General features: G+C 40.8%; 1 protein-coding gene across 1 annotated transcript; it reads right to left on the bottom strand.

Moving 5' to 3' along the window:
- Positions 1-2286: 2286 nt before the first annotated feature.
- On the bottom strand, positions 2287-13070 carry LOC127643800 (GTPase IMAP family member 8-like). Its single transcript, XM_052126693.1, has 4 exons — positions 12985-13070; positions 10341-11021; positions 9115-10224; positions 2287-5865 (listed from the first exon to the last, which is right to left on the bottom strand). The coding sequence occupies exons 1-4, from the start codon at positions 13001-13003 to the stop codon at positions 5045-5047; spliced, it is 2631 nt and encodes an 876-aa protein (XP_051982653.1). The 5' UTR covers positions 13004-13070; the 3' UTR covers positions 2287-5044.
- Between the last annotated feature and the right edge of the window lie 3255 nt (positions 13071-16325).

The following is a 16325-nucleotide window of genomic DNA, read 5'->3' on the forward strand; positions in this document are numbered from 1 at the left end:
ACTGTTAAACAATGAAACATAATGAAATAAAGAGATCAATAGAAAAAGTAAAGGGGTGTCTTGTTTCTCAAGATTGGGAACAGAGGGGTAAGACTTTTGCACTGGGGTTAATTCATTAAATAAATATCACTTTACCCGATCAAAACTCGATTGGATTTAGCTGATTTTCTCAAACATAAACCAATCCTGTAACCCTGAATTTGATCAGCACAACTTTGTGAAATAAGTTATATATTTTAATAACCATAAACTAACCTTCCCAGAACATTGCAGGGAGGTTTTTGTGTGACGAACTAATAGAACATTCTCCAATGGTTATTTTTTGGTTTTGCTTCTCATTCACACACCAATGGTGACAGTGCTGCCATGTAAGGCGCTAGCCTTCCATTGGGAGCAACTTGGGGTTCAGTGTCTTGCCCAAGGACACTTCGGCATGTGGAGTCATGAGGGCCGGGAATCAAACCACCAACCCTGTGATTATTAGACACCTGAGCCACAGCCCTGCCACAAAAGTTTTACATACACACACACAAAATCACACACACTCACACACACATCACATACACAATCACACACTCACACATACACAATCACACACACACAAATACACACTCACACACAATCACACACACTTACACATAAAATCACACACTCACACAGCTAAGGATTTACTCTAAATCTGTACAAGAGAAGTAACACAATCAACATATAGGTGGCGCTCTTTCCAGTTACAAATCTCCTCTATATTTTTGTGTTTAGTGTGAAAATGTGTAGGTAAGCCAATGGTCCTGCTCATAGTGTGTAAATCTACTGAAAATCTTCTCAATCACACGGTTCATTTTTTACCCTTATGTTTGATGCTTACAGTTTTTTTACAATCGCTATGACAATTTTTTCAATACTTTTAACAAATGTCCTAAACTCTTAACGCACCAACACACCTACAACACACAATTGGCAAAACATTTAAAGGGGTCATGACATGGTTTTTTTATTGTATTATTATGTTCCCTTAGGTGCAATTATAGTATTAATATATTTTTTTTTAAGAAAAACTTTTAAAATCTAGTGATTTATGACCTTTTCCCACCCTGTTTCTCATCCTCTGATTCAAACAGTCTGTTTTGGGGGCGTTTTCCATTTAAGACTTCAGTGTTAACGCCCACTGTTATGATTGGCTAACGTCAGTGCCTATGTATCAATTATTGACGCTCCCAGCCAGAACAATATGCAAGTAAACTAAGTAAAAACACTGTGATTATTCATAATGAATGAAATTGCGCTTTAAAAAGTAGTTTAAAGTTTAAAATAGATTACTTACAGTTTGCGTCGTCGTTGTTCCCAGAATAGTCGGCACGGACTTATCTTTGAGCAACAGTTTTCTGGCAAAGCCAGCATCATATTGAGATTTGTTCTCAAAACAGTCATCCTTAAAATGTACAGAACAAACGCTTAAGTTAACACTGCCGTGACTGGGACGTCCGCAAAAAATAAACTGCATCCATTTTTCCCTGACGTCTGGATCTTTCGGCAGCTTATTCAGAGGTTTTGTTTGACCACAGCCAGGAACAGCACATCTGTGTGGCATCGTAATTTTCCTGTGCACAAGTAGTCTCTGTCAGAGCTCGCTGTCCATCGACTGAACACTTGTGAGGCGCACGGCGATACTGAAATGAGCGTAGTTGTCTTTGCGCTTAAAGCGTAGTTATCTTGTGCTGGAGGCGGTCATATGCAAACGCTGGTACGTCACTTCTAACCGACACGTCACTTCTAACCATGAATCCAGAACGAGCTGTATTTTGAGCTTGATTAAATAAATGATTCGTTTAGAATGGGGAGGACGTCTTAAAATATTAAACTTGCAGGACGTTTTAATGATACAAAGACCTCTTATATACCAAAAGATCAAGGCAAATTTGGTTTCTCATGTCATGACCCCTTTAATTTCATGCTCAAAATCACACATTGTAAACTAAACTCCAACACTAATGTTCAATATATAATAATACACTAGCAACAATACACAATGTCTCCCAAAACACTGCAAACATGTTTCAAAATCAAATCATTTTTCAAAACACTAACATGTTCTCGTCCAACAGGAAGATTAAGTCAATCACAATGTCATAAAAACATCAGATGGAATTACAGAAACTGCATTATTATATGTGTCAGGTCTTATACAGCAGACAGTATATTGGATTGATCAGAGATTGTGTTTTGCTCTGCAGTTTCTTTTGAAGCGTCTCTACATTTGTTTTGTTGGGTTTAGGTCTTTTGCTGCAGAAATTCAATAAAAAAAGACCCATCTCAGAGTGCTTTATAGAATTTACGGCTCATGAAAAAACGAAGACAGAGACAGAATTGCTGCAGTAAAGACTTTATTTGCAAAAGGACATTACTGCAAGATAACAAAAATATGCAATATAGCTGCCATTTATTATGTGAAAAAAGAAGAAAAGAAAGAGTCTAATCTGCCCGGTCTTCTGCATTTGGCCACATGTTCTCATACACATCACACCTGATATCTTCTCTGGCAAGGCATCGTGGGAAGAATCTTTTGGCATGACTTATCCACCCCTGGCAGTGTTCAGCTGTGATGTCTTGGCATGCAGCATCCATTGCATCCAGGAGGGACATTTGGTCCTGTGGATGATGGTCAAAAACCTTCCATCTCCATGATGAGAAAAACTCCTCAATGGGGTTGAGGAAAAGGGGAGTAAGGAGCAAGGAAACGGACATCATCCTAGGATGGGCATCAAACCATGCTGTGACTGCACAGGAATGGTGGAATGCCACATTGTCCCACTCCTCTCCCTTGTCCTGGTATATGTCTTCCTCTCGTGGCCTAAGAGGAGGGTCCAGGTAGGGGGTGGGGTTTGGCAGCCAGGGGGGTGGCTTGAGGAAGGGCTTGGGGTCTTGTGGCCTAAGAGGAGGGTCCAGGTAGGGGGTGGGGGATAAAACAGTCCAGGGTAACAAAGAAGGCAGGTGAAACAAATAAACTAATAATCAAACAAGTATAAGACAAATGAAAGGGTAGGGTACATCATTGTTTTGGTCGATGCTCGTGTCCTTATGGAGTGTGTGCGCAATCACGAGCATTATGTAGCAGCTGCAGTTCACTTAACAGCCACAGGTGCCACTAGTAACAAGTGTTTCTGAATCTTACATAATGCACCTTTAAACAGTTTTTATTATTATTACTATTATGACAATCAATCCAAACAATTTTCCACAGGTTCTGTTTTACATGAGGTTTTATCACTGTAAAAATCAAAAGATCCTTAAGGCACAATTTGGGGTTCCTCAGCTGGCCCACTAGCAGAACCTCCCAGAGATCCTCCAGACACCCTATTAGTTATCTTTGAAACTTACTGTAAGGTCTTGCAAACTATGTTCCAGCTGCTTGTTACACACTTCTGAGATAAGAATATAACTCTTGACCTCTAGGCCAAAACTGTTAAAAATAGGAGAACCCAATTATATCAGACAGCAGCGAAAGATCATTCTCTATTTGAACTCTTCTAAACAGAAAGTGGTACGTACCAAACTCACCATTACAGTATCACTGATGAATGAAAAGGGGGCACATCACACTTCACTGCTTGGTTTCCAATTGTATTTGTCAGTTAATAGATTCATTTAATTTAAATGTATTATATGTGCAACTGATAAGGAACTTGACTTTGCTGTGGAGTGTTTTTAATTTCAATGAAACACATATACTGATCAGCTGTGATCAGGACTCGACTGGTAATCTGGCATACCAGGCATATTCCAGGTGGGCTGATGCATTTTGGGCCCGATCAGGGGAGGACTGGCCATCAGGAGAGCCTAGTGGGCCAGTGGGTCGGCCATGAAACAGGCTGCGATAAGATGAAATGAGCCACGCGTTATGCGAAACGGAAAAGGCCAGTTGCTATGTAAAATCCCAGGCCGATTTCTCTTCCCAGTACAGCCCTGGCCATAATCAAGGACTTCAAATGCCTTTGAAAAAGTCCTCAAGTCCTGCTTATAAGTCTTAGTGAAACATCAGGTTTGGTAAACGGTGGTATAAATGTCTTATATTAGATTATACACTCACTGAGCACTTCATTAGGTACACCTGTACACCTACCTATTAGAGCGATTATCTAATCATACAATCATGTGACAGCATATCATGCCGACTGGAGATGGCAGTGCGACAGAGAGAGAGTTATGGGGAGCTGTCCGACACCTGTGTGTTTGTGTCTGTGTCTTTTTGGTTCAGTCCTTCATTAAACTATTATTTATGTTGTCAAGCTGGTTCTCGCCTCCTCCTTTCCATTAATCCCTTTTGTGTGACAACCTAAAATGAGCTGGGAGGAGGCCTCGGAGAAGACCCAGAAAGATCCACAGAAAGGTCCCCCAGCCAGAGCTGGTTAATGTGGCTCGGGATAGGGAAGTTTGGGGCCCCCTGCTGGAGCTGCTGCCCCCGCGACCCGACTTCGGATAAGCGGTTGAAGATGGATGGATGGAACCTAAAATGACTTATACAGAACATCCTCTTGTGGGTTATTTTTTATAACCATAAACTAACATTCCCAGAATGTTGCATGGAAGTTTTTGTGTGACAATCAGGGTTGGGAGGGTTACTTTTGAAACGTAATCCACTACACATTACAGAATACATGCTTTAAAATGTAAGGATGTTTAGATATTTTACAGGAAATTAATACAAAAATTATTATCAAGAATATGATTTTTGACCTAATATCAAAGATCTTACTAGAAAAAATAAATTATGATCTAACATGAATTTTCTTGACATGTGCATGTAAAATGGCTAGAAATAGCATGTTAGCTTAGCATAAAGCTAACAATTTACACAAGGTTTATTTCTATATCTTCTACTCCAAACTTACTTCAGACTTTCTTCTCGGTATATTTTTAACATAACCGTTCCAGAGAAGTTGATAGACAACAGTCACTGACATTAGTGCAGAACCGCAGCAGTGTATTAGATTAGCATTAGATTAACATTATAATGAGCAGATGGAAAAATCATATATATTGAATATTGCTATTTCATCATCTCTTCCAGCTTTCTCCTTACTGCTTGTGTCATTATTGTCATTACTGATTTGCTTACTTCTGATTGTAAAAAGGTAGTTGTTGCTCTTACAACTGCAGCTGCTCCTCCATTTGCTACAACTGCACTTCCCAACGCTGCTCCTCCTAAAGCTACTAGTGCCATTTTTCCAAGGTTTGTTGTTTTCTGTTTTATATTCTCGCGCTCCAGAATTTTCTGGGCTTCTTTATACATATCATTGGTGTAGTGCGTTCCTGCATTCCTCTCTAACATTTTGTCAATTTTTGTCAGCAGTTCTGTGACCTGATCTTGATTATCTTTGTCCGCATTGTTGAATGAGTGATATCTGCCGCCACAGCTGTTAACCAGTGCCTGTAGGTTTCCACTTTCTCTTAGAAACACAGATAAATCTCTATCCCCCAGTTGTTCGGCATGAGTGAACAGAATGATGGTGTAGTGTACAGCATCTTTTCCAAAGTTCTCCATTATCCATTTCACCGTGTTCTTCTCTTCATTGGTGAATCTCACATCCGCTCTGACCACCAAGAGGAACGCGTGAGGACCAGGAGCAGACATGCAGACACACTTCACTATTTCAGCCTTTACCTGCTCTTCAGGCGTTGATGTATCAAAAACCCCTGGAGTATCGATGATTGAGATGGTCCTGTCAGCTTGCACTTTACTGATCGCTTCGCAGGATTTAGTGAGCGACTCAGCTGAATTAACAGATTCAAATAAGTCTCTGCCGAGGATGGTGTTTCCTGTTGCACTCTTTCCTGTTCCTGTCTTTCCCAGCAGCACAATCCTCAGATCTGACAGCAATAGGAAGATAAGAAATTGAAACATTCATTTTAACATTGATTATGCAACAGTTTTGCATGTGTTAGGACATTTTCTTTTAAGGTTGTTTTAGTCTTTCACATGGCCTTCACAAAATTTCGGGTATATTCAATGAAAAGTTGCACCAGTTGAGATGGTGTGTGGTATTTCGGTGCAAAAACAGATAAGCTGCATCCTCAATAACTCGTCAGCAAGACCAGAAGTAACGAAATAACCAACGCTTTGACTAGCCGCAATTCATTCTTACTGTGCCGCGTTGCATAAAAAGCAGAAGTACCTACAACGCCTGGCCAAAAATATTTTGCCCTTTGGATTTAAATAACCACATCCTTAAGAGTCTATGATTGGATCATTATTTTAGTGATTGATATGTTTCAGATGGCATCAATCCTTGTAACCCTGATAACCCTGAAACAATCATGTCGTAAGACGGATCCCGTGGTCATGAAAAGATGTTACTGTTTATCAGAAGGGGCAAATTATTGGCCTGTATCAAGCAAAGAAAACAACTACAGAGATTGCTGAAATCAATGGAATTGGGTAAAGATGTAGTGACACTAGGGGTCGCTCTTGAGAGCCCCGAAACACCTTAATCTTTGCTGAAAGGCCAATGGGAATTGGCGAGTGGAATTTGCATGCCACTCCCCGGACATACGGGTATAAAAGGAGATGGAATGCCCGCTCTCATTCAGGTTTGTGCTGAGGAGCCAAGACAAGGTCCCGGCCATTTCAGCACCTAGTACAGCGTTGTGGCAAGAGGGACACGATGTCTCCTTCCCTCCTTCAGGGAATGGAGGTTACGACAGTAAGAGTGACCCCTAGTGTCACTACATCGACACAATGTCGAGTGAGTGACAGGGGGAACTGTCCAACGCATTATTAAAACCTGGAAGGAGAGTGGTGAACCATAAGCCTCGTAGAAGAAATGTGGTCGGCTATGTTTAATAGTGAAAGTAAGAGCCGTTCCACATGCACAACGATTGGGACTAAACAGCTGTGTGGACACAAGGAAGCCACTTGTTAGTGAGGTTAACCATAAAAAATTACTTCAGTTTGATAGGGAGCATAAAGGACTGTGGAGAGATGGAGAAACGTCATGTGGTCTGATGAGTGCAGATTTAATCTCAGGCTAAGAACGTAAGCACGTGTTGCGATGCACATGTCATGCACAGTGCCTGATGTACTGAATGACCAGGATATCCCATCAGTGGATTTGTTCCTCCCTGATGGCACGGGCATATTCCAGGACGACAATACCAAGATTCATCGTGCTCATATTGTGAAAGAGTGGTTCAGGGAACATGAGGAACCATTTTGACCACAGAGTCCCGACCTTAACCCCCATTGAAAGTCTTTGGGCTGTGCTGGAGAAGACTTTACAGTGTGGTTCAACTCTCCCGTCATCAATACAAGATCTCGACCAAACATTAATGCAACTCTGGACAAACATAAATGTTGTGATGTTGCATAAGGTTGTCGAAACATTGCCACAATGAATGCATGCCGTAATCAAAGCTAAAGGTTGTCCAACGAGATATTAGAGTATCTGGTTTGGAAAATTGGCATTAATGCAAAAATATAGTGTCACATGACAAAGTTTACCCCAATCGTTAGCCTGTGTTAATCATGATCACAAGGTATACGTCCTTGAAAGACGAATTATTGTACATGAAGCATTACTCGCACTGTTATGGATTTGTCTTAACGCTATACCTGCACAGATCCGATGCAAACACATCTGCGTCATGACACTTCCACCTGTCAAAGTGCACGGAGAACAAATGAACGGCCACTGTTTGTGATTAATTTAATCGCGGTAGCCATCCGTTTATTTATTAGTTACTTTTCCACACCATTCACAATAATAGACTAAATCGAACCCTCTTTACCTCGGATCGCATTTGCTGCTTCTTCAGAAAATGTAAATTGCATTATGATGCTAAAATACGTTTTAGGCGAGAATCAAGTTAAGTTGGTCGTTAACAGTTGCGGGACATATATGTGGGGCATAATGCTGCTGTGATGGCGATGCTTCAGATTAGATGATCTAAATTGTGGGGCGGCTGTGGCTCAGGTGGTAGAGCGGGTCGCCGCTAATTGCAAGGTTGGCGGTTCGATTCCCGCCCCACATGCCGAAGTGTCCTTGGGCAAGACACTGAACCCCAAGTTGCTCCCAATGGCAGGCTAGCACCTTATATAGCAGCTCTGACATCATTGGTGTATGAATGTGTGATTGTGTCACAGTGTAAAGCGCTTTCAATACCGCTAAGGTTAAAAAGGCGCTATATAAGTGCAAACCATTTACCATGAATTCCTGTTGAATATCAGGAATGTATCATATGCAAGTCCTGATGTTACACCGCATCAATGTTTCTTTAATAGCTGTGCACACATCATATACACATCGATGGATGATCCTGATACCAAGACTGGAAGTTTCTCCTCTACTTGGTGCAGGTCTGTGACGATTCGCTTTTGAGTCGGAACCGGTGGCAAGCTGTGATAGGTACCAATCTTACAGTCCTATCAGAAGAGCAACTGCTCCCTCTGCAATTCCTCCTCTTCTGATTGCATTTATTTGTGAAATTAAAAAGACAGTAAGCTAGCTAATTTCAACGAATTGTCTCAATACTCTCCCCATTTTACCAAAACTTTGGGGAGGGGGAAATTAGGGACATCTGGGAGGCGAAAGGTACACAATTTTACCACAGATAAACACATTTCTGCATTGAAACGGCTTAAGGGCAGAACTTATGCGACAAAGTGTTTTTTAGGCATGACATCACGCACACCATTTAAAATTTCGTAAATAGTTTTTATGCATTTTCACTTTGTCGATAACAGGACGAAAAATGGATGGAAACTAGGTTGATGATGCTGTCTACACTGGAAGCGTCCATTGCAGTGCAACAGTAAACCTGTGTCCCGTTCCTTCAGCAAACAACACAAATAAATGGTTCAGAACGTTTGTGTTGACGGGTCCAGTGTTGACAGTCTCAAGCTGTTGCATTGCGTCAATGGACACGCCCATTGTAGATGGGACGTGAGGGAATTCTCCCCTTTGTAAAAGCGCATTTACGGTTGTGTTTATATATGCATTTAAAGACCATTTCATAATGACCCTACAAACGCCAACCAACGCCAACACTTCTGTTGAGGACAACAATCCAGTGTCAAAATATTTGAACATGTTGTATAAACCAAACATCTATAATGTTTACCTTGTTTCGTTCTTTTCTCCCTCTCCAAAACAAATCTTTCTAGTTCTCTTTCTCTTTGGCGTCCCTCAGTGTGGTAAGAGCTTCCTTCTGGTTGGTCCAGTGTGTCTTGGTCCAATCTATCTCTTGTTTGTTGGACTTCATCTTCACCCACATCCGCTTGCCTCCAGTCCTCTAATCTGTTCATCTTCTCTTCTTTTTCTTGACATGTTATGTCCCTCTCTAGATTTATTGCATTTTCCTGCTGTTCTCTGGTCTTCATGGAAGTCTTTTGACTGTAATGTTCTCTTCTGTTCTCCATCTCTTCATACATATTCTCCAATGGGCTTTTAAATCCTAGTTCTTTTTCTCTTTGACGTCCCTCAGTGTGGTAAGAGCTTCCTTCTGGATGGTCCAGTCTGTCTTGGTCCAATCTATCTCTTGTTTGTTGGACTCCATCTTCACCCACATCCTCTTGCCTCCAGTCCTCTGCTCTGTTCTTCTCTTCTCTTTCTTGGCATTTTCGTCTCATTCTCTCCTCCTCTCTGATCTTCATGAAGATCTCTATAGTGTAATATTCTCTTTCGTTCTTCCTCACTAGTTCATCTATGTCCTTCAACAGGCTTGAGATCTGGTTCCTATCTCGCTTGCTTTTATGAAGGAACAAATGATATTTTTCTTCACAGTAGTTTAGAAGTTCTCTGGTTTTTCTATCCAGCCTAAATTCCATCCATTCTCTATTGGACATCTCCTGTCTTTGATTGAACAACACCACGGTGAACCTGGAAGCGTGTGCTCCAAAGTTCTCATGAACGTTTTGCACAATGTTCCTCACATCCTCGGTGAATTTGTCCAATCTGATGACGAGCAGGAAGACGTGAGGACCAGGATGAGAGAGAGAAAGACTCATCATCATTTCATTCTGCAGCTCTTCATCAGTCAGTTCGGTGTTGTTGAGTCCTGGAGTGTCGATCAATGAGATGTGTCTGCCTTCTACTTGTCCACTCTGTAGTTCACTCTCTAGTGTGCTGCTCTCTTTAAACGCCTCTCTTCCCAGTATTGCATTTCCTGTCGCACTCTTTCCAACACCAGAGCATCCCAGGAGCACAATCCTCAACTCTTGAACATCATATTCTGCAGAAATGGACTCAAATGAATGAATATGACATGATATATTGAATAACTATAAGGACAATTTTTGTTAAAATGATTCCTAAAATAGAAATGCAATTAAAATGAACACTGCTCACGTTTTTCCTTCACATCCTCTTGTTTTTCCCTGATCTCCATGTGCCTTTTCCTCAACTCCTCTTGTTCCTTTCTCTCCCTCTCCTCTCTGAGTTTACTCTGAGTCTTCAGGAAGATCTCACCGTTGTAATGTCCTCCTCTGTTGTTCCTCACCATTTCGTCAATGGTCTCCAACAGCTTTATGATCTGATTAGTACCACATTCCTGTTTGCTGTTTATCACTTGACATCCTCCTTTAAAATAGTTCAGCAATTCTCTTGTTTTTTTATTCTCGAGAAATTGACTCAACTTTCTTCTGGACATTTTTTCACGTCCGATAAACAGCACCATGGTAAACAGCAAAGCTTCATCTCCAAAGTTCTCCTGAACGTTTTGCACAATGTTCCTCACATCCTCGGTGAATCTGTCCAATCTGATGACGAGCAGGAAGCCGTGAGGACCAGGATGAGAGAGAGAAAGACTCTTCGTCATTTCATTCTGCAGCTCTTCATCAGTCAGTTCGGTGTTGTTGAATCCTGGAGTGTCGATCAATGAGATGTGTCTGCCTTCTACTTGTCCACTCTGTAGTTCACTCACTAGTGTGTTGCTCTCTTTAAACGCCTCTCTGCCCAGTATTGCATTTCCTGTCACACTCTTTCCAACACCAGAGCATCCCAGCAGTGTAATCCTCAACCCATCAGGCTCTGTGAAATGAAAACGAAAGATATAATTCGCCTTTTTATTAACTTTGGCCTTTATTCACGTATAACTAATTCTATGATTCCAACTTCCGACTCTAAAAATCATAATTATGCTTTCTAGTCAGACCCACTTGCCCACTCACATTTTGAAAGAAAGCTTTATCCTTAATTTGTGTACCTACCATTATCTGACCACATGTTGTATGTAGCATTACAGCGTTGTTCTTCCACACTTTTACTGGTACTGTTGTGCTATAGCCACCCGATACAGAATCCTTTTTGCTACCTTTGGTTTTTGGGTTGGATTCTTGCCTCATTGTGGAGTTATATGGACTATTCAAGGATTGCTCACCTCTGAAGAAATGACTTGCCATATCGGACTTTAATTTGGATGTTTATTCTCAGGAATACTCCAGAATCCGGTGAGAACGCTCCAGTAAGACTTTCACTTGTGCATCATACATTTGGGACTTTGCATCCTCACACAAACACTGACATAAAGGGTATTGAAAGTTTTCTGTTGGAAGTGTTTCTCATTGTCTAATTTTGGCTGTCAAGTACTCTATAATACACTATTGGGAGTATCGAATCCCCTTGTTTGTGTAGCCTAGACTTATTCCGAGTTTACACTACATTATTTTAAGCCCGATTTTGACAGTTTCTTCTTTTGTTTTTGTGCATGTCGCCACCTTCTTGGCTGGGAGGACCACTGAAGTGATATGGATTACTTTTGAATGAACTTTACACAGTGAACAGGCGACTCTCCTCAACCACCACCAGTGTACAGCATCCAATTGGATGATGCGACAGCCGCCATTGTGCACCAGTACGATCACCTGCTATTGGTGGAGAGGAGAGAGTGGAGTGATAAAGCCAATACATGGACGGGCATTATAAGGAGGCCATGATTGATAAGGGCCAATGGGGGAATTTAGCCAGGACCCCTACTCTTTACAAGAATTGCCCTGGTATTTTTTATGACCACAGAGAGTCAGGACCTTGGTTTAACATCTCATCCAAAGGATGGTGCCTTTTTACAGTATAGTGTCCCCGTCACTATACTGGGGCATTAGGACCTACACAGACCGCAGGGTGAGCACCCCCTCTGGACTCCCTAATACCCCTTCCAGAAACAACCCCAGAGGTCTCCCATCTAGGTACCGACCAGGCTCAGCCCCTAGTCTTGAGGTAAAGGGTGATATGGCTGCTAAGCATAACTTGTATTAAACTCGCTGCAGTATATTCCCTTAACAGTTAATAATACATTTCAATGCGTTTTCTCACTCAAAGCTATTGTACTATTGACTACTTTTATTATTCTTTTATGGTGCGATTTATTTATTGTATTTTTTGGAGCTTAACGCCTCCTGGTCACTGTCTGCTCTTTATGGGGAAAGCATGCAATAGCCAATCCCTTAAAGAAAATATATGTAAAATAAACTATGTTGAGGCACAGTGGCTTGTTTGCATAAAAGCACAAAGTCAACTCCCTTATACCCCTGTCAAAACCAAAAACATCAATAGTGCCAATGTATCCGTCCTGAACTGATTCAATTATGTTATATTATGAGTGATAAAACATTATTTAATTAGTGCACCGCGGTCAACATGGGTGTTTCTCACCTTTCAAGTTAGTAAACATGAACTATTATTAGTTTCATTGAGGGCAGCTGACAGGCGTTGTCACGGACACTGTATGTCTTATGAATATGAATAGTTGTTCAAGTTTAACAGCTTTCCATTATATTGGCAGCATAATTCTGTATGTACTGAAACATCATTCTATAGTTATATACAGATGTTATAATGGAGGGAAGATAAATGTATATTTAGATAAAGCTGTAACACATCCATTAGATACAGTGCTTTACTCAAATACTAGAAACCAAGAGCATAATATATATACCTCTCAGTCTTCTATGAAATGAGCTGTAGTCTAGGATTATTGTAGGTAATGTTAACTGACCTTTATATGCCGATGCCATTCTTACTCGCAGTTCTGTGGTCTGTTGTGTTTTTCTGTGGAAAGTACAAGCAGGAATGAAAGTGAAAATTAAGCTGCCTGTTTCCTTGTAAAAGCAGCACCACCCATTAAATCTATTTGCCACCTGCTGGTTTATGGCAGAACTAACAGCCTACTTTTGTTTGATCTAGTCGGGTAGACCCAAAGTATAACACCACAAAACAGTCTTCAACTAATTTGAATATATGCACTTAAAACTGGAATATATTAATTACACAAAATGCAAAATATTTAACAATATATTAACCAAAAATGCAATGAATTACAATTAATAACTATACAAATGAACAATGCATGACTATAAATAACAGAAAATAACTACATTATATAGGCCTATATATACAAAAACAAAACAAGAAACGTCCCTTTTTCAGGACACTGTGTTTTAAAGATAATTTAGTAAAAATACAAATAACTTTCCAGATCTTTATTGTAAAGAGTTTAAACAATGTTTTCATGCTTGATTAATGAATCATAAACACTTAATGAACATGCACCAGTGGAACGGTCGTTAAGACACTAACAGCTGACAGACGGCAATTAAGGTCACAGTTATAAAAACTTTGGACACTAAAGATACCTTTATACTGACTCTGAAAAACACCAGAAGAAGATGCCCAGAGTCCTGCTTGTCTGTGTGAACGTGCTTTAGACATGCTGCATGGAGGCATGAGGACTGCAGATGTGTCCAGGGCAATAAATCACAATGTCCGTACTCTGAGACGCCTGAGACAGCGCTATAGGGAGACAGGAAGGACAGCTGATCGTCCTCGCAGTGGCAGACCACGTGTAACAACACCTGCACAGGATCATCCGAATATCACACCTGTGGGACAGGTACAGGATGGCAGCAACAACTGCCCGAGTTACTCCAGGAACACACAATCCCTCCATCAGTGCTCAGACTGTCCGCAATAGTCTGAGAGAGGCTGGACTGAGGGCTTGTAGGACTGTTGTAAGGCGGGTCCTCACCAGACATCACCGGCAGCAACGTCAGCCTACGGCCACAAACCCACCTTCACTGGACCAGACAGGACTGGTCTTCACTGAGTCGTGGTTTTGTCTCACTGGGGGGTGATGGTAGGACTTGATTTTTTTCGTCGAAGGAATGAGTGTTATACCGAGGCCTGTACTCTGGAGCGGGATCGATTTGGAGGTCCAACGTCTGCACATTTATTTATCAGTAATTCTCAGAGAAGTCAATATATTGAGATTTTACTGTATTTGCTGGCTGTCAGATTCAGTGTCAATCTTTAAAGTTTGGAGAAAGTTACGCAAACTGTTACTCGTTCTAAAGAAATAAGCAATTGAAAATATATTAGTGACACATATGTGACTGTGTGTGTTTGTGTGGATGGAATCACACTGAGAGCAGGTGGATGGTCACTCAAGAATTCACTTTACTGGGCCTGAGACAGACAGAACTGAGACAAACACGACCAAAAGCTGGTTACCAAAATCACGTTGCTTAAGACGTCAGCAGCGAGAGATATGAGACTCTGCTCGATATACATTTTTACAAAGTGATCGTGAACATATAGTGGAATAAAACTCCAAATAAAACATACATTAAAGAAAAAATAAATCACTGTCTCTGTTCTCATTTCTCTTATCACTTCACATAAATACAAAGAAACTATAAACTTAAGTAACCATCATTTTACATATTTTTATATAAATGAAATATTGAAAGTGCAGAACGCAGACCTAAAATTGCGCAGTTACACAGTTCAGCACGTGCGAGCACATAGCACGTGTGTTAATGCTAACACTCAATTTAGCTAACATTTTTACACAGAACATGACAAATCTGAATAAAACATACCTGAGACAAACACGACCAAAAGCTGGTTAGCGTACAGTGCATCACGTTGCTTAACTCTTTCCCCGCCAAACACGGAATTTTCCGGGTTTCCGTGTTTTAGGTGTTATACGGTAAGGAAGACCCCTGCGCATGTTTTGAAAGAGTACGCAACTCTTTGATCAAAGAAACAGACTGCGATCGTCTCAAACATGAAGAAGTGGAGTATTGAGAAGCTCAAAATATCAGACATAAACATGCCTTTTTATCAGCTTTTTGTCTGAAATGTTGTTTTTTGACAAAACCGACCTCTGTTCAAGTCGCAATAAAAAAAGAACAAATGAAGATAAAATAAAATCAAAATAAAAATTGTTTTTGGCTAAAAGCAGAGGCTCAGATCTTTATTGTGATATATAGCATCTTCATATATTCATGGAAGAAAATATTCTGCGGGCCATTAAAGTTTAGCGAAAATCGTCAAAAATCCTGGCGGTGGCTGGCAACTTTTTTTTAAAAACGCTGGCGGGGAAAGAGTTAAGATGTCTTAAATGAAAATAAACAGAGAATTGGAGTTCACAAGCAGGTTAACACACACACACTCTCCATTTTATCATTGCAAATAACACATTTGACTCGACTGGCAGAACTAGTAACTGACAGTCAAATGAAGTAAACTTGTGTGTAATATAAAAGTCCAGCCTTTGCACTTGAAAACCATCTAAACTCAGTTTTTATGAAGCAGCGCTTATTGATGCGACTTACCAGCAGCGAGAGATATGAGACTCTTTTGGTGGTAAGGTAGTTCCGCCCGCAATATCACGCACACAAATGCGAGTGACGCAACAGCCAATGTCGAGTTTTCCCAATTAATGCATGAATTTAACAGCATTATTTAAACTCCGTTACACATATATCAGCCTATGATGCATTTTAAGTGTTGCAAATAAAAGACGATTTACTGCTCTGCCAGTTCCCATTCAACCCAATGTCCCACGTTAACATGGGCAACCCTGTGACACCTTTAAAATCGCTCTTAAACTGTGTCAGATTCATTAGAACAGACATTGATGAAATAACTCGGTTTAATAATGATACCTACTTTTTTTTTTTAAATGTGCAAAATGTATTTTTTGGCTCCTCGGCAATTCAACAGGAGTAACGCGTGAACATAAGTGGTGGTGGTGTAGTGGGCTAAACCACATAACTGGTCATCAGAAGGTTGCTGGTTTGATCCCCACAGTCACCACCATTGTGTCCTTGAGTAAGGCACTGAACTCCAGGTTGCTCCGGGGGGATTGTCCCTGTAATAAGTGCTCTGTATAATACATTGGTACTCAGAAGGTTGCTGGTTCAATCCCCACAGCCACCACCATTGTGTCCTTGAGCAAGGCACTGAACTCCAGGTTGTTTCAGGGGATTGTCCCTGTAATAAGTGCTCTGTATAATACATTGGTACTCAGAAGGTTGCTGGTTCAATCCCCAC

This window comes from Xyrauchen texanus, chromosome 5, assembly GCF_025860055.1.
Source record: "Xyrauchen texanus isolate HMW12.3.18 chromosome 5, RBS_HiC_50CHRs, whole genome shotgun sequence".
NCBI lineage: Eukaryota > Metazoa > Chordata > Actinopteri > Cypriniformes > Catostomidae > Xyrauchen > Xyrauchen texanus.